General features: G+C 47.1%; 1 protein-coding gene across 6 annotated transcripts in view; it reads right to left on the bottom strand.

The window, feature by feature from the left end:
* RASSF4 (Ras association domain family member 4) overlaps positions 1–17,989 on the bottom strand; it is a 227,586-nt gene that overhangs the window by 18,891 nt on the left and 190,706 nt on the right. For all 6 annotated transcript variants that reach the window (XR_008846489.1, XM_056531234.1, XM_056531233.1 and 3 more), the window contains 3 exons: positions 16,843–17,006; positions 13,093–13,194; positions 12,915–12,966 (listed from right to left, as the gene is read on the bottom strand). Coding sequence is in view for 5 of the 6 variants with exons in the window: in XM_056531234.1 (XP_056387209.1) it covers positions 12,915–12,966; positions 13,093–13,194; positions 16,843–17,006 (318 nt within the window). In the remaining variant the exon portion in view is untranslated. The remainder of the gene's footprint in view (positions 1–12,914; positions 12,967–13,092; positions 13,195–16,842; positions 17,007–17,989) is intronic.

Below are 17,989 nucleotides of genomic sequence, written 5' to 3' on the forward strand. Positions count from 1 at the left end.
TTCATTTCAGATATACATAGTGTTCAGTTGATAATTTTATATCTTCTTTATCTTAATATTCAGTAAGACAGATGAAAGCATTTGGGTTGGGAGGATTATTCATGTTATATAATATATAATATATAGGCATTGCTATTTGACAAAGCTATGATTATTACAGGGTGATTTAAAAATGATGGTGCAAAAGTAAACGCTTATAGTTAAAGGAACATCAGTGGTTAATGGCCAGCGACTAAAAATCATAGCAAACCATAGCAACCAATCACAGCTTATTTGAAAAGTGCTTACATAATGTGACATTGAAGCATGAAAAAGAACTGGGTCTGTTGTGGCACTACAGGGACCCTTTCAGAAAAGATTTGGTAAATGTGCTCTGCATAGAAACTACATTTCACATTGAATGAAGCAATTCAAAACCATAAGAAAGGTCCGAGCCGCCCAAAGACTTTGGAGGAGACAATCAACGGAATTCCTAGTCAGACAGCTGACAGGTTGCTGTAGAGCAATGAGGCTTACCTTTCACTTCAGGGGTTAAAGGTCAATCGCCTTTGAGATGAGCGAATAAAAAAAAAAAATAACTCGATTCAGACAATTTGCCGAATTTTCTGAAAAATTTCGGTTCGATCCGAATTTATTTGCGGTGAATCGCTATTAAAAACGGCTGTTTCCGGGCTACAGAGAGCCTCAATAGGGGTGTGCTGTGTTAGTGAAATAAAACTGTTATTCAGTATGACATGCAGATTAAAGGCGTCTCTATTACAGTCTGTTACAGCACCTGCCTCTCAGCACCCCCCCCCCCTTTGACTGAGGGTCCTTGGTGCCGAAGCATTTACTTTGAAAAAATACTGTCAAACTACAAGATAAATATAACAAGGAGATCACATGATGGCACAATGACAGAGCCTAGAAGTGTTAGCAGCCTGATAATACCACATGGCCTCACAATTGAAAAGATTAAAGGTATTTTTTTTTTAATTTAAATTGAAGATTTAAAATAGATGAACAATAAAATGTTGGCAGAATGGTGGCAGAATGACACAGCCTGGAGGTGGCAGCAGAATGAGGTGACCATATAGTGGCAGAATGACACAGACCGGAGGTGGCGGAAGCATGAGGAGACCAAATGGCGGAAGAATGACACAGCCCGAGGTTGCACCAGCATAAGGAGACCACATAGTGGCAGAATGACACAACCTGGAGGTGGTGGAAGCATGAGGAGACCATATAGTGGCAGAATGAGACAACCTGGGGGTGGCGGAAGCACGAGGAGACCAAATGGCGACAAAGTGACACAGCCTGGAGGTGGCAGCGGCATGAGACCATACAGTGGGCTGAATGACACAGCCTGGAGGTAGCACCAGCATGAGGAGACCATATAGTGGCAGAATGACACAGCCTGGAGGTGGCAGAAGCATAAGGATACCATATAGTTGCAGAATGACACAGCCTGGGGGTGGCAAAAGCACGAGGAGACCATATGGCGGCAGAATGACACAGCCTGGAGATGGCAGCAGTAGCATCAGAAGTCCTGAAAGTGACCCGGGGACAGAGGGGGGGCGAAGATGGGTGAAAGAAGGAGCACTAAGCATCAGATGTGTGGCAGGATCAGAATTGTAGATAAGGCAGGTAGGTAGAAGAAACCGTCTCTTTTGTCAAAGTGTTGGTGTGCACAATTAAGTATTGAGGATATGCATTACGGTAGCTAAAACTTAAGTTTTAATAATATTCTTAGGATAAAATATATGGACCCCACATTTTTTTAAACCAAACAAAAAGGAAAGGTGTGCAAAAAATACAGTGTCACCTACACCACTAAGTATTGATGTGATGCAAAAACCTCTAAAAAGGAGGAAGGGAACAACGTATGGTCCATTGTAACAGGTGAGTGTAAACACTTCCCCTGTAAGGCCCTACTCTCACCCTATTAATTCCCTTCTTGGCATGTGTTACTTTTTCCTAAAAAGGGCAGCCCCACACAGGAACCTCTCCCTATTTCCACCTAAAAATACTGCCATTTCCCAGGGTTTTTCTGTAACTGTAACTGGGGAGCAGCACCCTAAATATTTTTTATGTATCCATATTTGTAAAGTGTTGGTGTGGCACCATGGTTAATCTACTCTTATGCACCAGGCATTGGTGGGTGGAAATCCTGGCTGATCCAAGCCTGATTCACCTTGACATAGGTCAGCCTCTCCACATTTTTGGTGGACAGGAGAGTTCTCCTTGGGGTTAGTATGGCCCCCACCGCACTAAACATCCGCTCTGATGGCACACTACTGGCCGAGCAGGACAGCTTTTCCAGGGCAAACTCTGCTAGTTGCGGCCACAAATCCAGTTTGGCTGCCCAGAAGTCAAGCAGATCTTCAATGTGTGTTGGCAGGGTCATGTCAAGGTATGCCCCACCTGCTGGTTCAGGTCCTGCTCAAGGTCTACCTGCTGCTGATGAGTTGCTTCTTCACTATGTGGGTGAAGAAAGCTACTCATCAGCGACTGTAGACTCAGGCTGCTGCTGATGGAACTGGTACTGCTCCTGCCACCCCACCCCTCCCCAGCAGCCATAGCAGTGGAACGTGAGTGCAGAGAGCCTCCCAAGTCAGACCAGCAAGAGGATGGATGATGGAGCAGATAGGCATCGGCCAACTGACTACGTAGGATGTCTCTGCAGTAGGTCAGTTTGTCCTTCCTCTCGGTGGGTGTACAAAAGGCCCCCATTTTGTGCCAGTAGTGAGGGTCCAACAAGGTGGAGAGCTAGAAGTCATCCCGCTGCCGAATGGTGATAATTTGGCAGTTACTATGCAAGCAAGTGAGCATGCATTGTGACATTTGTGCAAGTGAGTCGGAGGGACTCCCTGCCTCCATCTCCACTGCATACTGCCACGTAGTGTCTGGGTCCTCTGTCTCGTCTTTCTCATCAGCCTGTAGCTCCTCTGGCTGCTCTTGCTCCTCCTCCCCTGTCAGATGACTATAAAAACCACCCATTTTTCTACACATTGCTTGTGCTCCACTGTCCCCCTCCCCCCCCCTCTTCCAGTTCTGCCCCCACAGGGCTCAAGTGGCCGTGAGATGTAGGCGCCATGTCTCCATTGCCATGACCAGCCATCGTTTCCCCCATCTGTTGTAGGAAATGAAGCAGTGGAATGACGCCGTTCATCCTGTAATCCTGGCAACTGACTAATAATGTGGTTTCCTCAAAGGGCCTGAGCAAACTGCAGGTGTCACGTATGAGCTGCCACTGACGTATCCGCTTGGATCATCAAGAAATCGTTGATGGCTTTTCTCTGTTCGTATAGTCGGTCCAACATATGGAGGGTCGATGGGGGAACACTTCAGTAACCGCTTGACAACCAGATTAAACACGTGTGCCAAGCAGGGCGCATGGCTCAGGCTTCCTTGACGCAGCGCAGACAAGATGTTCTTCCCGTTGTCGGTCACCATGGTTCTCATTTACAGTTTTCATGGAGAAAGCCATGATTCGATTTCTAGGCTAATCACTTTTAGCAGTTCCTTCCCTGTGTGACTCCGTTCGCCAAGGCAAACCATGTGAAGAACAGCGTGACACATGGTATGCTGGAGGGGGCACTGAAACTTGTCCGTGCAGTGGAAGCTGAGGACATGGTGGAGGATGAGGAGGTGGACACTGTCGCAGGACCAACAGCCTGAGAGCGTGGAGGCGGAAGCGGCATGACTTGGCCAAGTTGCTGTTGTGGCTGTGCAGGAACCTCATTCCCCCAGTGGGCAACAAAGGACATGTATTGTCCCTAATCCGCGCTGCCATGCACTTTGGTATACCAAAAGGCTCAAGGACTGGCCCACCTTCTGTTCCACATATTTGTGCAGGGCTGGTACTGCCTTCTTCGCAAACAAATGACGGCTTGGGTCTCTCCACAAGCTATCAGTTTTCTGAAAGGTGCAGAGTCCACCACTTGAAAAGGGAGGGACTGCAGCACAAGCAACTTGGACAGGAGCACATTCAGCTTCTGCACCGTTGGATGAGTGGGCGCATACTGCTGTCTCTTGGACATTGCTTCGCTGATGGATTGCTGCCAGAATGACTAATGAGAAGTAGGAGGAGCAGGAGCACCTGGATCGACAGAAGAGGGGTATGACAGACAGCTCCCTTCGGCTGAGGTGGTGGAGCTTTGGCTGGCTGAAACGGGGACTGGTGTGCCACTGGGTGATGCTGCAGGCTGGACCACCGCATCGGAGCCACGGTTCTCCCAGGCCACTTTATGGTGACGCTGCATATGTTGACGCAGGACCGTGGTGCCAAAATTAGGACCCTGGCCACGGTTCACCTTCTGCTGACACATCTTGCATGTGGCCATGTTAATATCCTCTCATTGCTTGATGAAAAACTGCCACACCACCGAGTAGCTGATTTTCCCCCCAACAGTCTGCACTGACTGCTACCGCAAAAGACTCCAGGAACCCCTGTTCCACTACCTGCAACCCTCTTCTACTGATTATGATGAAGCCCCTTCTGCACCCGGCTCCCAAGTGCAATCGGCTGCATCATCATCTAGTTGTGTCTGCACGTCATTGATATCCTCCTCAGGTTCCTCAACAGTGTCTGTTTCAGGAGCCTGAATGCTCGCAACATCACCTCCCATGCCACTCTCCTCATCACTACTTGCCACCTAGTGGAAGAAGCAGCGGATGTCTCCTCCAATTCTTGGCTGGGCAGTAGCTGCTGACTGTCCTCTAGTAGATCGTCCTCACTAAATAGTGGAGCTGAACCCACAGCATACGATAGTTCTGTGGGTGAGGGAACAGCATAAGGATAGAGGCAATTGGAGGAGAGGGACTGCTCTCGGGCCATGCCAACTGAGGGTTGTGTCTGAGGCACCCACTGACTGTTGACTGAGGGTGTCAGATGTAATTTGGAATGAAGTGGATGACCGAATTAACCAATCATTGGCGGCAGATGGGTTGCTGGTCGAGACTCTACAGCTAGCTGATACCGGGAGCTCAGGCCTCTTGATGCCACTCCTGCTGCCCCACGCCTCTAGTCTGGTGAGACCTCTGCCTACGCCTGATGAATTCAGGCCTCTGCCACTCCTCTGTGTACGTTCTGGCACTTCTCTGCCTGCAATACTCATACACCACCTGAGTGTGTATTTGTTACAGTTATGAGAGGTCAATATGCTCCACTACGCTTACAACTGTATTAGGCTATAAAAGTAGGTGTGTAGTTTTGGCTGGCCTTTCAGAGTAACTAGGCCTTTATGACTTTAACAGGAACAAAATCGTACACCACCTAGGTGTAAGTACAGTTTACACTTATGAGAGGAGGACAATACGCTCCACTACGCTTACAACTGTATTAGGCTACAAAACCAGGTGTGTAGGTTTGGCTGGCCTTTCAGAGTAACTGGCCCAAATGAGTTTAACAGGGAAAAAAAATCGTACACCACCTAGGTGTATGTACAGGTCACACTTACACTACGCTTACAATGTATTAGGCACTAAAAGCAGGTGACTATGGCTTTTTAGTGCTCACCCTAACTGGCCCCTACAGAGTCACTGTGTAGTACACCCAAAAGTGTACTTTCTCTCTCTCTCTCCCCTGTTCCTGCTTGTCTGCTGTGATTTGGGATGGTGGTGAATCGCTGCTGTAAAGCTCTTTTTTTAATCTGGAACACACACACTGGCCCTCATTTACTAAGAGTGGTGTGTAGGTTTCTTTGTGGGTTTTAATTCCCTACAATTTATTTTCCACAGTATTTACTAAGGTTTCCCTACATTTTCCACTTTCCCTACACTTTGCTTTTTTACAACTGTTCTGATCTGTCTGGTTTTCCTCAGCTGAAATCCACCACATTTTCTGTGAAAACCTAAGTAAATATGTTGGGTTTTTGTGAAAATGTCGGGAACACGCCCCTTTTAGGAGACCATGCCCCCTTTTACCGGCGGCTATGCCCCTTTTTCGGGAGAGTTAGTCAGGGTTTTTTCAATTCTGGCGCAAAATCTGGTAAATGAGTGTCACAATGCCGGCTGGCAGGTAGTGGATCCTCTGTGCCAGAGAGGGATTGGCGTGGACCGTGCTAGTGGATCGGTTCTAAGTCACTACTGGTTTTCACCAGAGCCCGCCGCAAAGCGGGATGCTCTTGCTGCGGCGGTAGTGACCAGGTCGTATCCACTAGCAACGGCTCAACCTCTCTGGCTGCTGAAGATAGGCGCGGTACAAGGGAGTAGACAGAAGCAAGGTCGGACGTAGCAGAAGGTCGGGGCAGGCAGCAAGGATCGTAGTCAGGGGCAACGGCAGGAGGTCTGGAACACAGGCTAGGAACACACAAGGAAACGCTTTCACTGGCACGATGGCAACAAGATCCGGCAAGGAAGTGCAGGGGAAGTGAGGTGATATAGGGAAGTGCACAGGTGATCACACTAATTGGAACCACTGCGCCAATCAGCGGCGCAGTGGCCCTTTAAATCGCAAAGACCCGGCGCGCGCGCGCCCTAGGGAGCGGGGCCGCGCGCGCCGGGACAGGACCGACGGAGAGCGAGTCAGGTACGGGAGCCGGGGTGCGCATCGCGAGCGGGCGCTACCCGCATCGCGAATCGCATCCCGGCTGGAGGCGGTATCGCAGCGCCCCGGGTCAGTGGATCTGACCGGAGCGCTGCAGTGAGGAGAGTGTAGCGAGCGCTCCGGGGAGGAGCGGGGACCCGGAGCGCTCAGCGTAACAGTACCCCCCCCCCTTGGGTCTCCCCCTCTTCTTAGAGCCTGAGAACCTGAGGAGCAGACTTTTGTCTAGGATATTGTCCTCAGGTTCCCAGGATCTCTCTTCTGGACCACAACCCTCCCAATCCACTAAAAAAAAGGTTTTCCCTCTGACCTTTTTGGATGCCAGAATCTCTTTGACGGAGAAGATGTCCGAGGAGCCGGAAACAGGAGTGGGAGGAACAGATTTGGGAGAGAAACGGTTGATGATAAGTGGTTTAAGAAGAGAAACGTGAAAGGCATTAGGAATACGAAGAGAAGGAGGAAGAAGAAGTTTGTAAGAGACAGGATTAATCTGGCACAAAATTTTGAAAGGACCAAGATAGCGTGGTCCCAACTTGTAGCTAGGGACACGGAAGCGGACATATTTAGGGGAGAGCCATACCTTGTCTCCAGGGGAAAAAATGGGAGGAGCTCTTCTTTTCTTATCCGCGAACCTCTTCATGCGTGATGAAGCCTGTAAGAGAGAATTTTGGGTCTCTCTCCATATGATGGAAAGATCACGAGAAATTTCATCCACAGCGGGCAGACCAGAGGGCAAGGGGGTAGGGAGGGGGGGAAGAGGGTGACGGCCGTACACCACGAAAAAAGGGGATTTGGAGGAAGATTCAGAGACTCTGAAGTTATACGAGAATTCGGCCCATGGTAGAAGATCTGCCCAGTCATCCTGGCGGGAGGAAACAAAATGTCGTAAATAATCACCCAAGACCTGGTTAATTCTTTCTACTTGTCCATTGGATTGAGGATGATATGCAGAAGAAAAATTTAATTTAATCTTGAGTTGTTTACAGAGAGCCCTCCAGAATTTAGACACGAATTGGACGCCTCTATCCGAGACGATCTGCGTAGGCAACCCGTGAAGACGAAAAATGTGTACAAAAAATTGTTTAGCCAACTGAGGCGCTGAAGGAAGACCAGGAAGAGGGATGAAATGTGCCATTTTGGAGAATCGATCAACGACCACCCAAATAACAGTGTTGCCACGGGAAGGGGGTAAGTCAGTAATAAAATCCATACCAATCAGAGACCAAGGCTGTTCGGGGACAGGCAGAGGATGAAGAAAACCAGCGGGCTTCTGGCGAGGAGTCTTATCCCGGGCACAGATAGTGCAGGCTCGCACAAAGTCCACAACATCCGTCTCTAGAGTCGGCCACCAATAGAAGCGAGAGATGAGTTGCACAGATTTCTTGATGCCCGCATGACCTGCGAGATGGGAGGAGTGACCCCATTTGAGGATTCCGAGGCGTTGGCGTGGAGAAACAAAGGTCTTTCCTGGAGGAGTTTGCCTGATGGAGGCTGGAGAAGTGGAAATCAGGCAGTCAGGAGGAATGATGTGTTGCGGAGAGAGTTCAACTTCAGAAGCATCCGAGGAACGAGAGAGAGCATCGGCCCTAATGTTCTTATCGGCAGGCCGAAAGTGAATTTCAAAATTAAATCGGGCAAAGAACAGAGACCACCTGGCCTGGCGAGGATTCAGCCGTTGGGCAGACTGGAGGTAGGAGAGGTTCTTGTGATCGGTGTAAATAATAACTGGAAATCTTGATCCCTCCAGCAGATGCCTCCATTCCTCAAGTGCTAATTTAATGGCTAGAAGCTCTCGATCCCCGATGGAGTAGTTCCTCTCCGCCGGAGAGAAGGTCCTAGAAAAAAAACCACAAGTAACAGCATGCCCGGAATAATTTTTTTGTAGAAGGACAGCTCCAGCTCCCACTGAGGAGGCATCAACCTCCAATAGGAAGGGTTTAGATGGGTCAGGTCTGGAGAGCACGGGAGCCGAAGAAAAGGCAGACTTGAGCCGTTTAAAGGCGTCTTCCGCTTGAGGAGGCCAAGACTTGGGATCGGCATTTTTTTTGGTTAAAGCCACGATAGGAGCCACAACGGTAGAAAAATGTGGAATAAATTGCCTGTAATAATTGGCGAACCCCAAAAAACGTTGGATAGCACGGAGTCCGGAGGGGCGTGGCCAATCTAAGACGGCAGAGAGTTTGTCTGGATCCATTTGTAGTCCCTGGCCAGAGACCAAGTATCCTAGGAAAGGAAGAGATTGGCATTCAAACAGACATTTCTCTATTTTGGCATAGAGTTGATTGTCACGAAGTCTCTGAAGAACCATACGGACATGCTGGCGGTGTTCTTCTAGATTGGCAGAAAAAATCAGGATATCGTCCAGATATACAACAACACAGGAGTATAAGAGATCACGAAAAATTTCATTAACAAAGTCTTGGAAGACGGCAGGGGCGTTGCACAGGCCAAAGGGCATGACCAGATACTCAAAGTGTCCATCTCTGGTGTTAAATGCCGTTTTCCATTCATCCCCCTCTCTGATGCGGATGAGATTATAAGCACCTCTTAAGTCCAGTTTGGTAAAGATGTGGGCACCTTGGAGGCGATCAAAGAGTTCAGAGATGAGGGGTAGGGGGTAGCGGTTCTTAACCGTGATTTTATTAAGACCGCGGTAGTCAATGCAAGGACGTAGAGAGCCATCTTTTTTGGACACAAAGAAAAATCCGGCTCCGGCAGGAGAGGAGGATTTACGGATAAAGCCCTTTTTTAAATTTTCCTGGACGTATTCAGACATGGCAAGAGTCTCTGGGGCGGACAGAGGATAAATTCTGCCCCGGGGTGGAGTAGTGCCCGGGAGGAGGTCGATAGGACAATCATAAGGCCTGTGAGGAGGTAGAGTCTCAGCTTGTTTTTTGCAAAAAACATCCGCAAAGTCCATATAGGCCTTAGGGAGACCGGTTACAGGAGGAACCACAGAGTCACGGCAAGGGTTACTGGGAACCGGTTTTAGGCAGTCCTTGGAACAAGAGGGCCCCCAACTCTTGATCTCCCCGGTGGACCAATCCAGGGTTGGGGAATGAAGTTGAAGCCAGGGAAGTCCAAGGAGAATTTCAGAAGTGCAATTGGGGAGGACCAAAAGTTCAATCTTCTCGTGATGAGATCCGATGCACATTAGAAGGGGCTCCGTGCGGAAACGTATGGTACAGTCCAATCTTTCATTGTTTACACAATTGATGTAGAGGGGTCTGGCGAGACTGGTCACCGGGATGTTGAACCTGTTGACGAGAGAGGCCAAAATAAAATTTCCTGCAGATCCGGAGTCCAAGAAGGCCATAGTAGAGAAGGAGAAGGCAGAGGCAGGTATCCGCACAGGCACAGTAAGACGTGGAGAAGCAGAGTAGACATCAAGGACTGTCTCACCTTTGTGCGGAGTCAGCGTACGTCTTTCCAGGCGGGGAGGACGGATAGGACAATCCTTCAGGAAGTGTTCGGTACTAGCACAGTACAGGCAGAGATTCTCCATGCTGCGTCGTGTCCTCTCTTGAGGTGTCAGGCGAGACCGGTCGACCTGCATAGCCTCCACGGCGGGAGGCACAGGAACAGATTGCAGGGGACCAGAGGAGAGAGGAGCCGGGGAGAAGAAACGCCTCGTGCGAACAGAGTCCATATCCTGGCGGAGCTCCTGACGCCTTTCGGAAAAACGCATGTCAATGCGAGTGGCTAGGTGAATGAGTTCATGTAGATTAGCAGGGATTTCTCGTGCGGCCAGAACATCTTTAATGTTGCTGGATAGGCCTTTTTTAAAGGTCGCGCAGAGGGCCTCATTATTCCAGGATAATTCTGAAGCAAGAGTACGGAATTGTACGGCATACTCGCCAACGGAAGAATTACCCTGGACCAGGTTCAACAGGGCAGTCTCAGCAGAAGAGGCTCGGGCAGGTTCCTCAAAGACACTTCGAATTTCCGAGAAGAAGGAGTGTACAGAGGCAGTGACGGGGTCATTGCGGTCCCAGAGCGGTGTGGCCCAAGACAGGGCTTTTCCAGACAGAAGGCTGACTACGAAAGCCACCTTAGACCTTTCAGTGGGAAACTGGTCCGACATCATCTCCAAGTGCAGGGAACATTGGGAAAGAAAGCCACGGCAAAACTTAGAGTCCCCATCAAATTTATCCGGCAAGGATAGTCGTAGACCAGAAGCGGCCACTCGCTGCGGAGGAGGTGCAGGAGCTGGCGGAGGAGATGATTGCTGAAGCTGTGGTAGTAACTGCTGTAGCATAACGGTCAGTTGAGACAGCTGTTGGCCTTGTTGCGCTATCTGTTGTGACTGCTGGGCGACCACCGTGGTGAGGTCAGCGACAACTGGCAGAGGAACTTCAGCGGGATCCATGGCCGGATCTACTGTCACGATGCCGGCTGGCAGGTAGTGGATCCTCTGTGCCAGAGAGGGATTGGCGTGGACCGTGCTAGTGGATCGGTTCTAAGTCACTACTGGTTTTCACCAGAGCCCGCCGCAAAGCGGGATGGTCTTGCTGCGGCGGTAGTGACCAGGTCGTATCCACTAGCAACGGCTCAACCTCTCTGGCTGCTGAAGATAGGCGCGGTACAAGGGAGTAGACAGAAGCAAGGTCGGACGTAGCAGAAGGTCGGGGCAGGCAGCAAGGATCGTAGTCAGGGGCAACGGCAGGAGGTCTGGAACACAGGCTAGGAACACACAAGGAAACGCTTTCACTGGCACGATGGCAACAAGATCCGGCAAGGAAGTGCAGGGGAAGTGAGGTGATATAGGGAAGTGCACAGGTGATCACACTAATTGGAACCACTGCGCCAATCAGCGGCGCAGTGGCCCTTTAAATCGCAAAGACCCGGGGCGCGCGCGCCCTAGGGAGCGGGGCCGCGCGCGCCGGGACAGGACCGACGGAGAGCGAGTCAGGTACGGGAGCCGGGGTGCGCATCGCGAGCGGGCGCTACCCGCATCGCGAATCGCATCCCGGCTGGAGGCGGTATCGCAGCGCCCCGGGTCAGTGGATCTGACCGGAGCGCTGCAGTGAGGAGAGTGTAGCGAGCGCTCCGGGGAGGAGCGGGGACCCGGAGCGCTCGGCGTAACAATGAGGGCCACTGTCTGATCTCTCTCTGCAAAAAAACGCTGAAATGCCTGTGGTGAATTGCTGCTGTAAAGCTCTTTTTTTTATCTAGAACACACACAGTCTGCTCTCTCTCTGCAAAAAAACGCTGAAATGCCTGGGTGCAGCAATGGCTGCCGATTATATAGGGCTGTGACATCATAGGGGCTGGCTGGCTGCTGATAGGCTGCATGCCACCATGTGATTCAGGGTCATTCCCCCATTACACCTTCCCAGAATTCCTTGCCCCATGTCCTCACATGTGGATCCGCCATTTTAACCCCCCAGCCTGCAGAAAATGGAGTCCATGGTGCGATTCGTTAAATGAATCGTGGCGATATTCGGATTCGTTACGGATCAAATTTTTTATGAAATTCATAACGAATTTGGATTCGTCGTATTCGATTCGCTCATCTTTAGCTTCGACAATAGAATTTGGGCTGCAAAAAAAACGTGTCCTTTTCAAGCATATGAAGGACTCAAAGTAAATGTGTTCTGTGCAATAAGCAGGCCCACAGTCTACAGTCCCATAATTTTTGCCAAGTATACTGTCACTGGTCACTTCTACCTGGACAAATTAAAGGAATAGCTTATGCCACAGATAGATAAAGATCGTCCTAATGAAGTCAGTAGATGGTGCACCTAAGCATTTCCATTTGGATGTTCAACAATACCTGAATGAAACTATACTGATTTAATGTTGTGCTGGCCCCATAAAATCTAAACAACCAATGCATCACGAAATAGTGGAGTACATATCTGAGGATATTCCAGACAAAACTGGATTACCGCATAGAAATTTGCTGTGTCACCAATTAATTTTACATTGAACATTTGTAGTGTATAGATAAAACTTCTATAGATGTGTTCTTTCACATTAACACAATCGTGTAATGTTCTCTCAGTTAGAAATACTGAGACTATCATTTGCACCATCCTTTTTTAATCACCCTGTATACCTTTTAAGGGCCAGAAGTATATTATCATTTTCCCTCTGCGTTTTAGCAGTCATAACTTTAATTGTTCAACATATTATATGGACAGGGCCAACTGGTGGAGATCAGCTGTCGCCCCCAATCCCGATTACATGGGCACACTGCCTGTACAATCAGCATGACAAGTATGCTCGGTGTGGATCGGCAGTGTGTTAATATTCTACCGCATTTTAAAGTAGTGTTGTATAAATGGCTTTGCTTCTGTGGTTGCATTTACTAAAGTTGTCTAACAGGGAGAAAGCTTTGGATAACATCTGTAGTTTACTTTATGTAATCTAAATCTTAATGTACCTCCATTCTCGTGAACAAGGTATAGTCCAAATTCTGAGGAGCTATTTTCCACCTACAAGAATCAACATATGGAAAACAACTTAAACAAACTTACAATTTTTTTTAATTAATTTAAACTGCTGATTCACGTAACAGACTGAATTGTACTTTATAGTGATTCTCTACAATTTCAGCTTACCCTGAACTTCCTCAGCAGCAGGTTTAATACTTCCAGTGTGTTCATGGTACTAGTGACACGAACATTTGTCACAGAGCCATATGCTGGCGTAAACACAGAAGTCTAAAAAGAAACAGATCAGTGTTGTATGTCAGCAGCATCAAGGAAATCTGCTTTTTGACCTCTTATCCTGTACATACAAAGCAATATGTCTGCTTAATGTTTTTATTCCCTGCTATTTTTTTCTGGTTACGCTTCAGCAGCTACTGCAATCTAATAATAACCTGAAGGCATATAAGGAATGTGATACCCTTTGAATACAGTGGGGTAAAAAAGTATTTAGTCAGCCACCAATTGTGCAAGTTCTCATACTGAAAATGATGAGAGGCCTGTAATTTTCATCATAGGTATACCTCAACTATGAGAGACATAATGAGAACAAAAATCCATAAAAGCACATTGTCTGATTTTTTAAGAATTTATTTGCAAATTACTGTGGAAAATAAGTATTTGGTCAATAACAAAAGTTAATCTCAATACTTTGTTATATACCCTTTGTCGGCAATGACAGAGTTCAAACGTTTTCTGTAAGTCTTCACAAGGTTTTCACACACTGTTGCTGGTATTTTGGCCCATTCCTCCATGCAGATCTCCTCTTGAGCAGTCATGTTTTGGGGCTGTCGCTGGACAACATGGACTTTCAACTCCCTCCAAAGGTTTTCTATGGGTTTGAGATCTGGAGACTGGCTAGACCACTCCATGACCTTGAAATGCTTCTTACAAAGCCACTTCTCCATTCCCCGGGTGGTGTGTTTGGGATCATTGTCATGCTGAAAGACCCAGCCATGTTTCATCTTCAATGCCCTTGCTGATGGAAGGAGGTTTTCACTCAAAATCTCAGGATACATGGCCCCATTCATTCTTTCCTTTGCACAGATCAGTCTTTCAGGTCCCTTGGCAGAAAAACAGCCCCAAAGCATGATGTTTCCACACCCATGCTTCACAGTAGGTATGGTGTTCTTTGGATGCAACTCAGCATTCTTTCTCCTCCAAACACGACGAGTTCAGTTTTCACCAAAAAGTTCTACTTTGGTTTCATCTGACCATATGACATTCTCCCAGTCCTCTTCTGGATCATCCAAATGCTTTCTACCAAACTTCAGATGGGCCCGGACATGTACTGGCTTAAGCAGGGGGGCATGTCTGGCACTGCATGATTTGAGTCCCTGGCAGCGTAGTGTATTACTGATGGTAGCCTTTGTTACTTTGGTTCTAGCTCTCTGCAGGTCATTCACTAGGTCCCTATTGTGATCATTTTGACACCACGGAGTGAGATCTTGCATGGAACCCCAGATCAAGGGAGATTATCAGTGTTTTTGTATGTCTTCCATTTTCTAATAATTGCTCCCACAGTTGATTTCTTCACACCAAGCTGCTTGCCTATTGCAGATTCAGTCTACCTAGCCTGGTGCAGGTCTACAATTTTGTTTCTGGTGTCCTTCGACAGTTCTTTCATCTTGGCCATAGTAGAGTTTGGAGTGTGACTGTGAGGATGTGAACAGGTGTCTTTTATACTGATAACAAGTTCAAACAGGAGCCATTAATACAGGTAACGAGTAGAGGACAGAGGAGACTCTTAAAGAAGAAGTTACAGGTCTGTGAGAGCCAGAAATCTTGCTTGTTTGTAGGTGACCAAATACTCATTTCCCACCACAATTTGCAAATAAAGTCTTTAAAAATCAGACAATGTGATTTTATGGATTTTTTTTCTCATTATATCTCAATAGTTGAAGTGTACCTATGATGAAAATTACAGGCCTCTCATCTTTTTAAGTGGGAGAACTTGCACAATTGGTGGCTGACTAAATACTTTTTTGCCCCACTGTATGTGAACAAAACATATGTTACAGAGCTATAAAAAAAAGCTTATGGTTTGCTGTCCTGCTGTTTTTCTTTGATGCTCATGATGCATAATAACACTATACTATTTGAGCAAAGATTAATTCTGGTGCAGTTTCCTCGCTATCAGCTTTTGTTCAGCACTGGAGGCTCTGCACCGGGTCCTGTATATAGACAGTAGGCATATTTCAGATAAACAAGAATCAGCATTGTCTAAAACATTTAGCAGATACATAAATTTCCATTCTTTTCAAGAACAAATACATCACCAGGCAGCACACAGTGCCCATTTTACCCATGAACGAAAAAGATGGCAGCACTCATATCAGGCAGTCACCCGCCTGTCTAAAAGGACTCTTAGTTGATACAGTGACCCCCCGACCTACGATGGCCCTGACATACGATAATTTCAACATGCAATGGCCTCTCAGAGGCCATCGCATGTTGAAGGCAGCATCAATATACGATGCTTTTGTATGTCGGGGCCATGGCATAAACGGCTATCTGGCAGCGCTGACTGCTTCAGCTGCCACTGGATAGGCGTTTACGGTGCCCCTTGTGCTCCGGTGATGGTCTCCTACCTGTCCTCGAGGCTCCGGAACGTCCTCTTCGGGATCCCCTCCTTTGCCGACGCTCTCCATCGTCGTCATCACGTCGCAGCGCGCGCTGTCCCATCATCCAATAGGAGCGGCGTGCATAGTGACATGATGACGGCGACGTGAGAGTGAAGTACCCGGGCAGCAGAGACGTTCCAGAGCGGCAGGGACACCACGGGGACATGGCCACAGCGATGATGGCAGCGTGATGAGCAGTGACAGTCCGGAGCAGCGGGGACAGGCGAGTACAACTTCCTATTCTTTACATTGCACGGATCCCTCAACATACGATGGTTTCAACAAACGATGGTTCATTTGCAATGGATTACCATCGTATGTTGAGGGACCACTGTACTTGTAGTTTATAACAGAGCTACAGTCAATGAATAATACCAAGGCACAGCATTGAGAAAAGTCAAACATGGCCATACACCATCAATAGTAGTTGGCTGAACGTTCATTCGGCCTACAGCTCTGTTTATGTGTTTTCAATTATGAGAGGAGGGGTAAACATTTGCCAGATGGCTTTGTCGGCAGCTTCTCTCTCAAAGAACAAAATGGTCAGGCAGACATACTCGATCTCCACAACATCATATGCTGTGGCAGATTAGGGAGGCTCCCTTATACTTTATACAATTGGCCAATCCAAAATCGCCAAAATCATTTTTCTTTTTTTGGTAAAATTTCGCAAAGTTGAGGGACATTTATAAAAAATTTGCATTATTTTGCGCAAGTACAAGAATAAAGCCTGTGAGATTAATATTGAGCTCTGCTTGGGGTGGTATATATTTGCAAATTTTTGGCTCAAGGTTTGCAATAGGTTTCTGTATTACTATGCAAATTTCACACATGATAAGTTCATTACCATTGCATGAACATCCAGTGTAAAATGCCTAGCTAGTCCCTTTTGTTGAAAGCATGGTGCTGACAAATGTTTGAGAGATTAAGAAAAATAGCAAATTAGTAATAGATGTGAAAATGTATGCACACGGATGACACAAAAACTCTGTCTAAATCCCCCCCCCCGCCTCTTAACTTAAACAATGACATGACCAGCATAGATCTTTATCTACTCTAAAAATCTTCATATAGAAAGTATATTGGAAAGACTAAATATTAAATACATTTTGTTTATTTGCTAAAACCATAATACAAATTTGACAGCCTTGCCAGGATTTTCAGTCATGTCCACCATCAGGAATAGAGTTTCAGGACCAGTGTTCTCTCAAGAAGAAATCCTTACAAGTAAGAAATGCAAACATATGTTGATAAATACCTTATGATTATAGAAGTGGCCATTAATAGAGAACCTGTGAGTTCTTAATCTTTGAGCCTCTGCTGGGCTACGATGGTGTGAACGTCTCTGTACAAAGCTGGCATCACTTCTAGTCCTCTTTAACTGTGGTGTTATTTCCTCTTCCTTGGGATCTGATAAAACACCTACAATCACATAAGCTACACATTATCTCTGGTACCACAAAAGGTAAATCACCGCTTGCTCTCATAATTACTGTGAAAGTGTAACCGTCTTTTGCAAAAACGTTTTTTTGTGCAGGCTCCTGGCTTTTCTATCGGGCAGCTCTGTGAGCCGGGAGCGTGTCACGGAGCCTCAGTGCACAGAACAGGCTGATTGAAAAGCCAGGAGCACGGACAGTGCCCTGCTTGTCTCGCCCTTACTTCCTACATTTTTAACCAATGTATATTATAAAGATACATAGAACATTATAATTTACATAATATAGAACACTTTATGCACATGACAGTGCCCATTGAAGATATTTAGCATTCCAAAACTGTGATTTTGTGTATTTTAATTACCCGTAATTCCCATCATATTTATAATAATACAAAACACCTAAACGTAAGAGACACAGGTAAAAACTAAGTAGAAAAGTCATTGGAAACTTTTATTGACATGTTTGGAACAAATTAAAAAAGGGAAACATTAATATGGCGTTTAACCAGGGCAGTCTTTGACACAGGGCAAAATGTTTCCTGGGGGCCCAAGAAACTGCTCATTTTTGCCCCACATTAATGATGGCCCTGGTTAGTGGCAGAACAGGGACTGTGTTAGCAGAGCACAGAAGGCACTGTAACACTGGCTCAGTTAACAGAACCATGTATGGATCCTACAGTGTCCTTACTCCTCTCCTAGAGACTGGTGTCAGCTCCTGATGCTGCGGTCTGGTCCTGACAGACCAGAGTCCTGGCAGTCTGATCTTTTTGTAGTTGTAATAAGGAAAGGTCAGGCACGTCAGATTTGTGCACCATATAATAAACAGCAGATTTCCTACACTGCCACTATGGATGGAGTTTAGACCATGGCAGGCAGTTCCCATAAACTAATGTTCCCCAACCCAAAACTTTGTTTTGTAGTTTTGCAAAAGCTGGAGATCCACAGATTAGGGAACACTGTTGTAAGT

The sequence above is a fragment of the Hyla sarda genome, chromosome 7, assembly GCF_029499605.1.
Source record: "Hyla sarda isolate aHylSar1 chromosome 7, aHylSar1.hap1, whole genome shotgun sequence".
In the NCBI taxonomy this organism is placed as follows: domain Eukaryota; kingdom Metazoa; phylum Chordata; class Amphibia; order Anura; family Hylidae; genus Hyla; species Hyla sarda.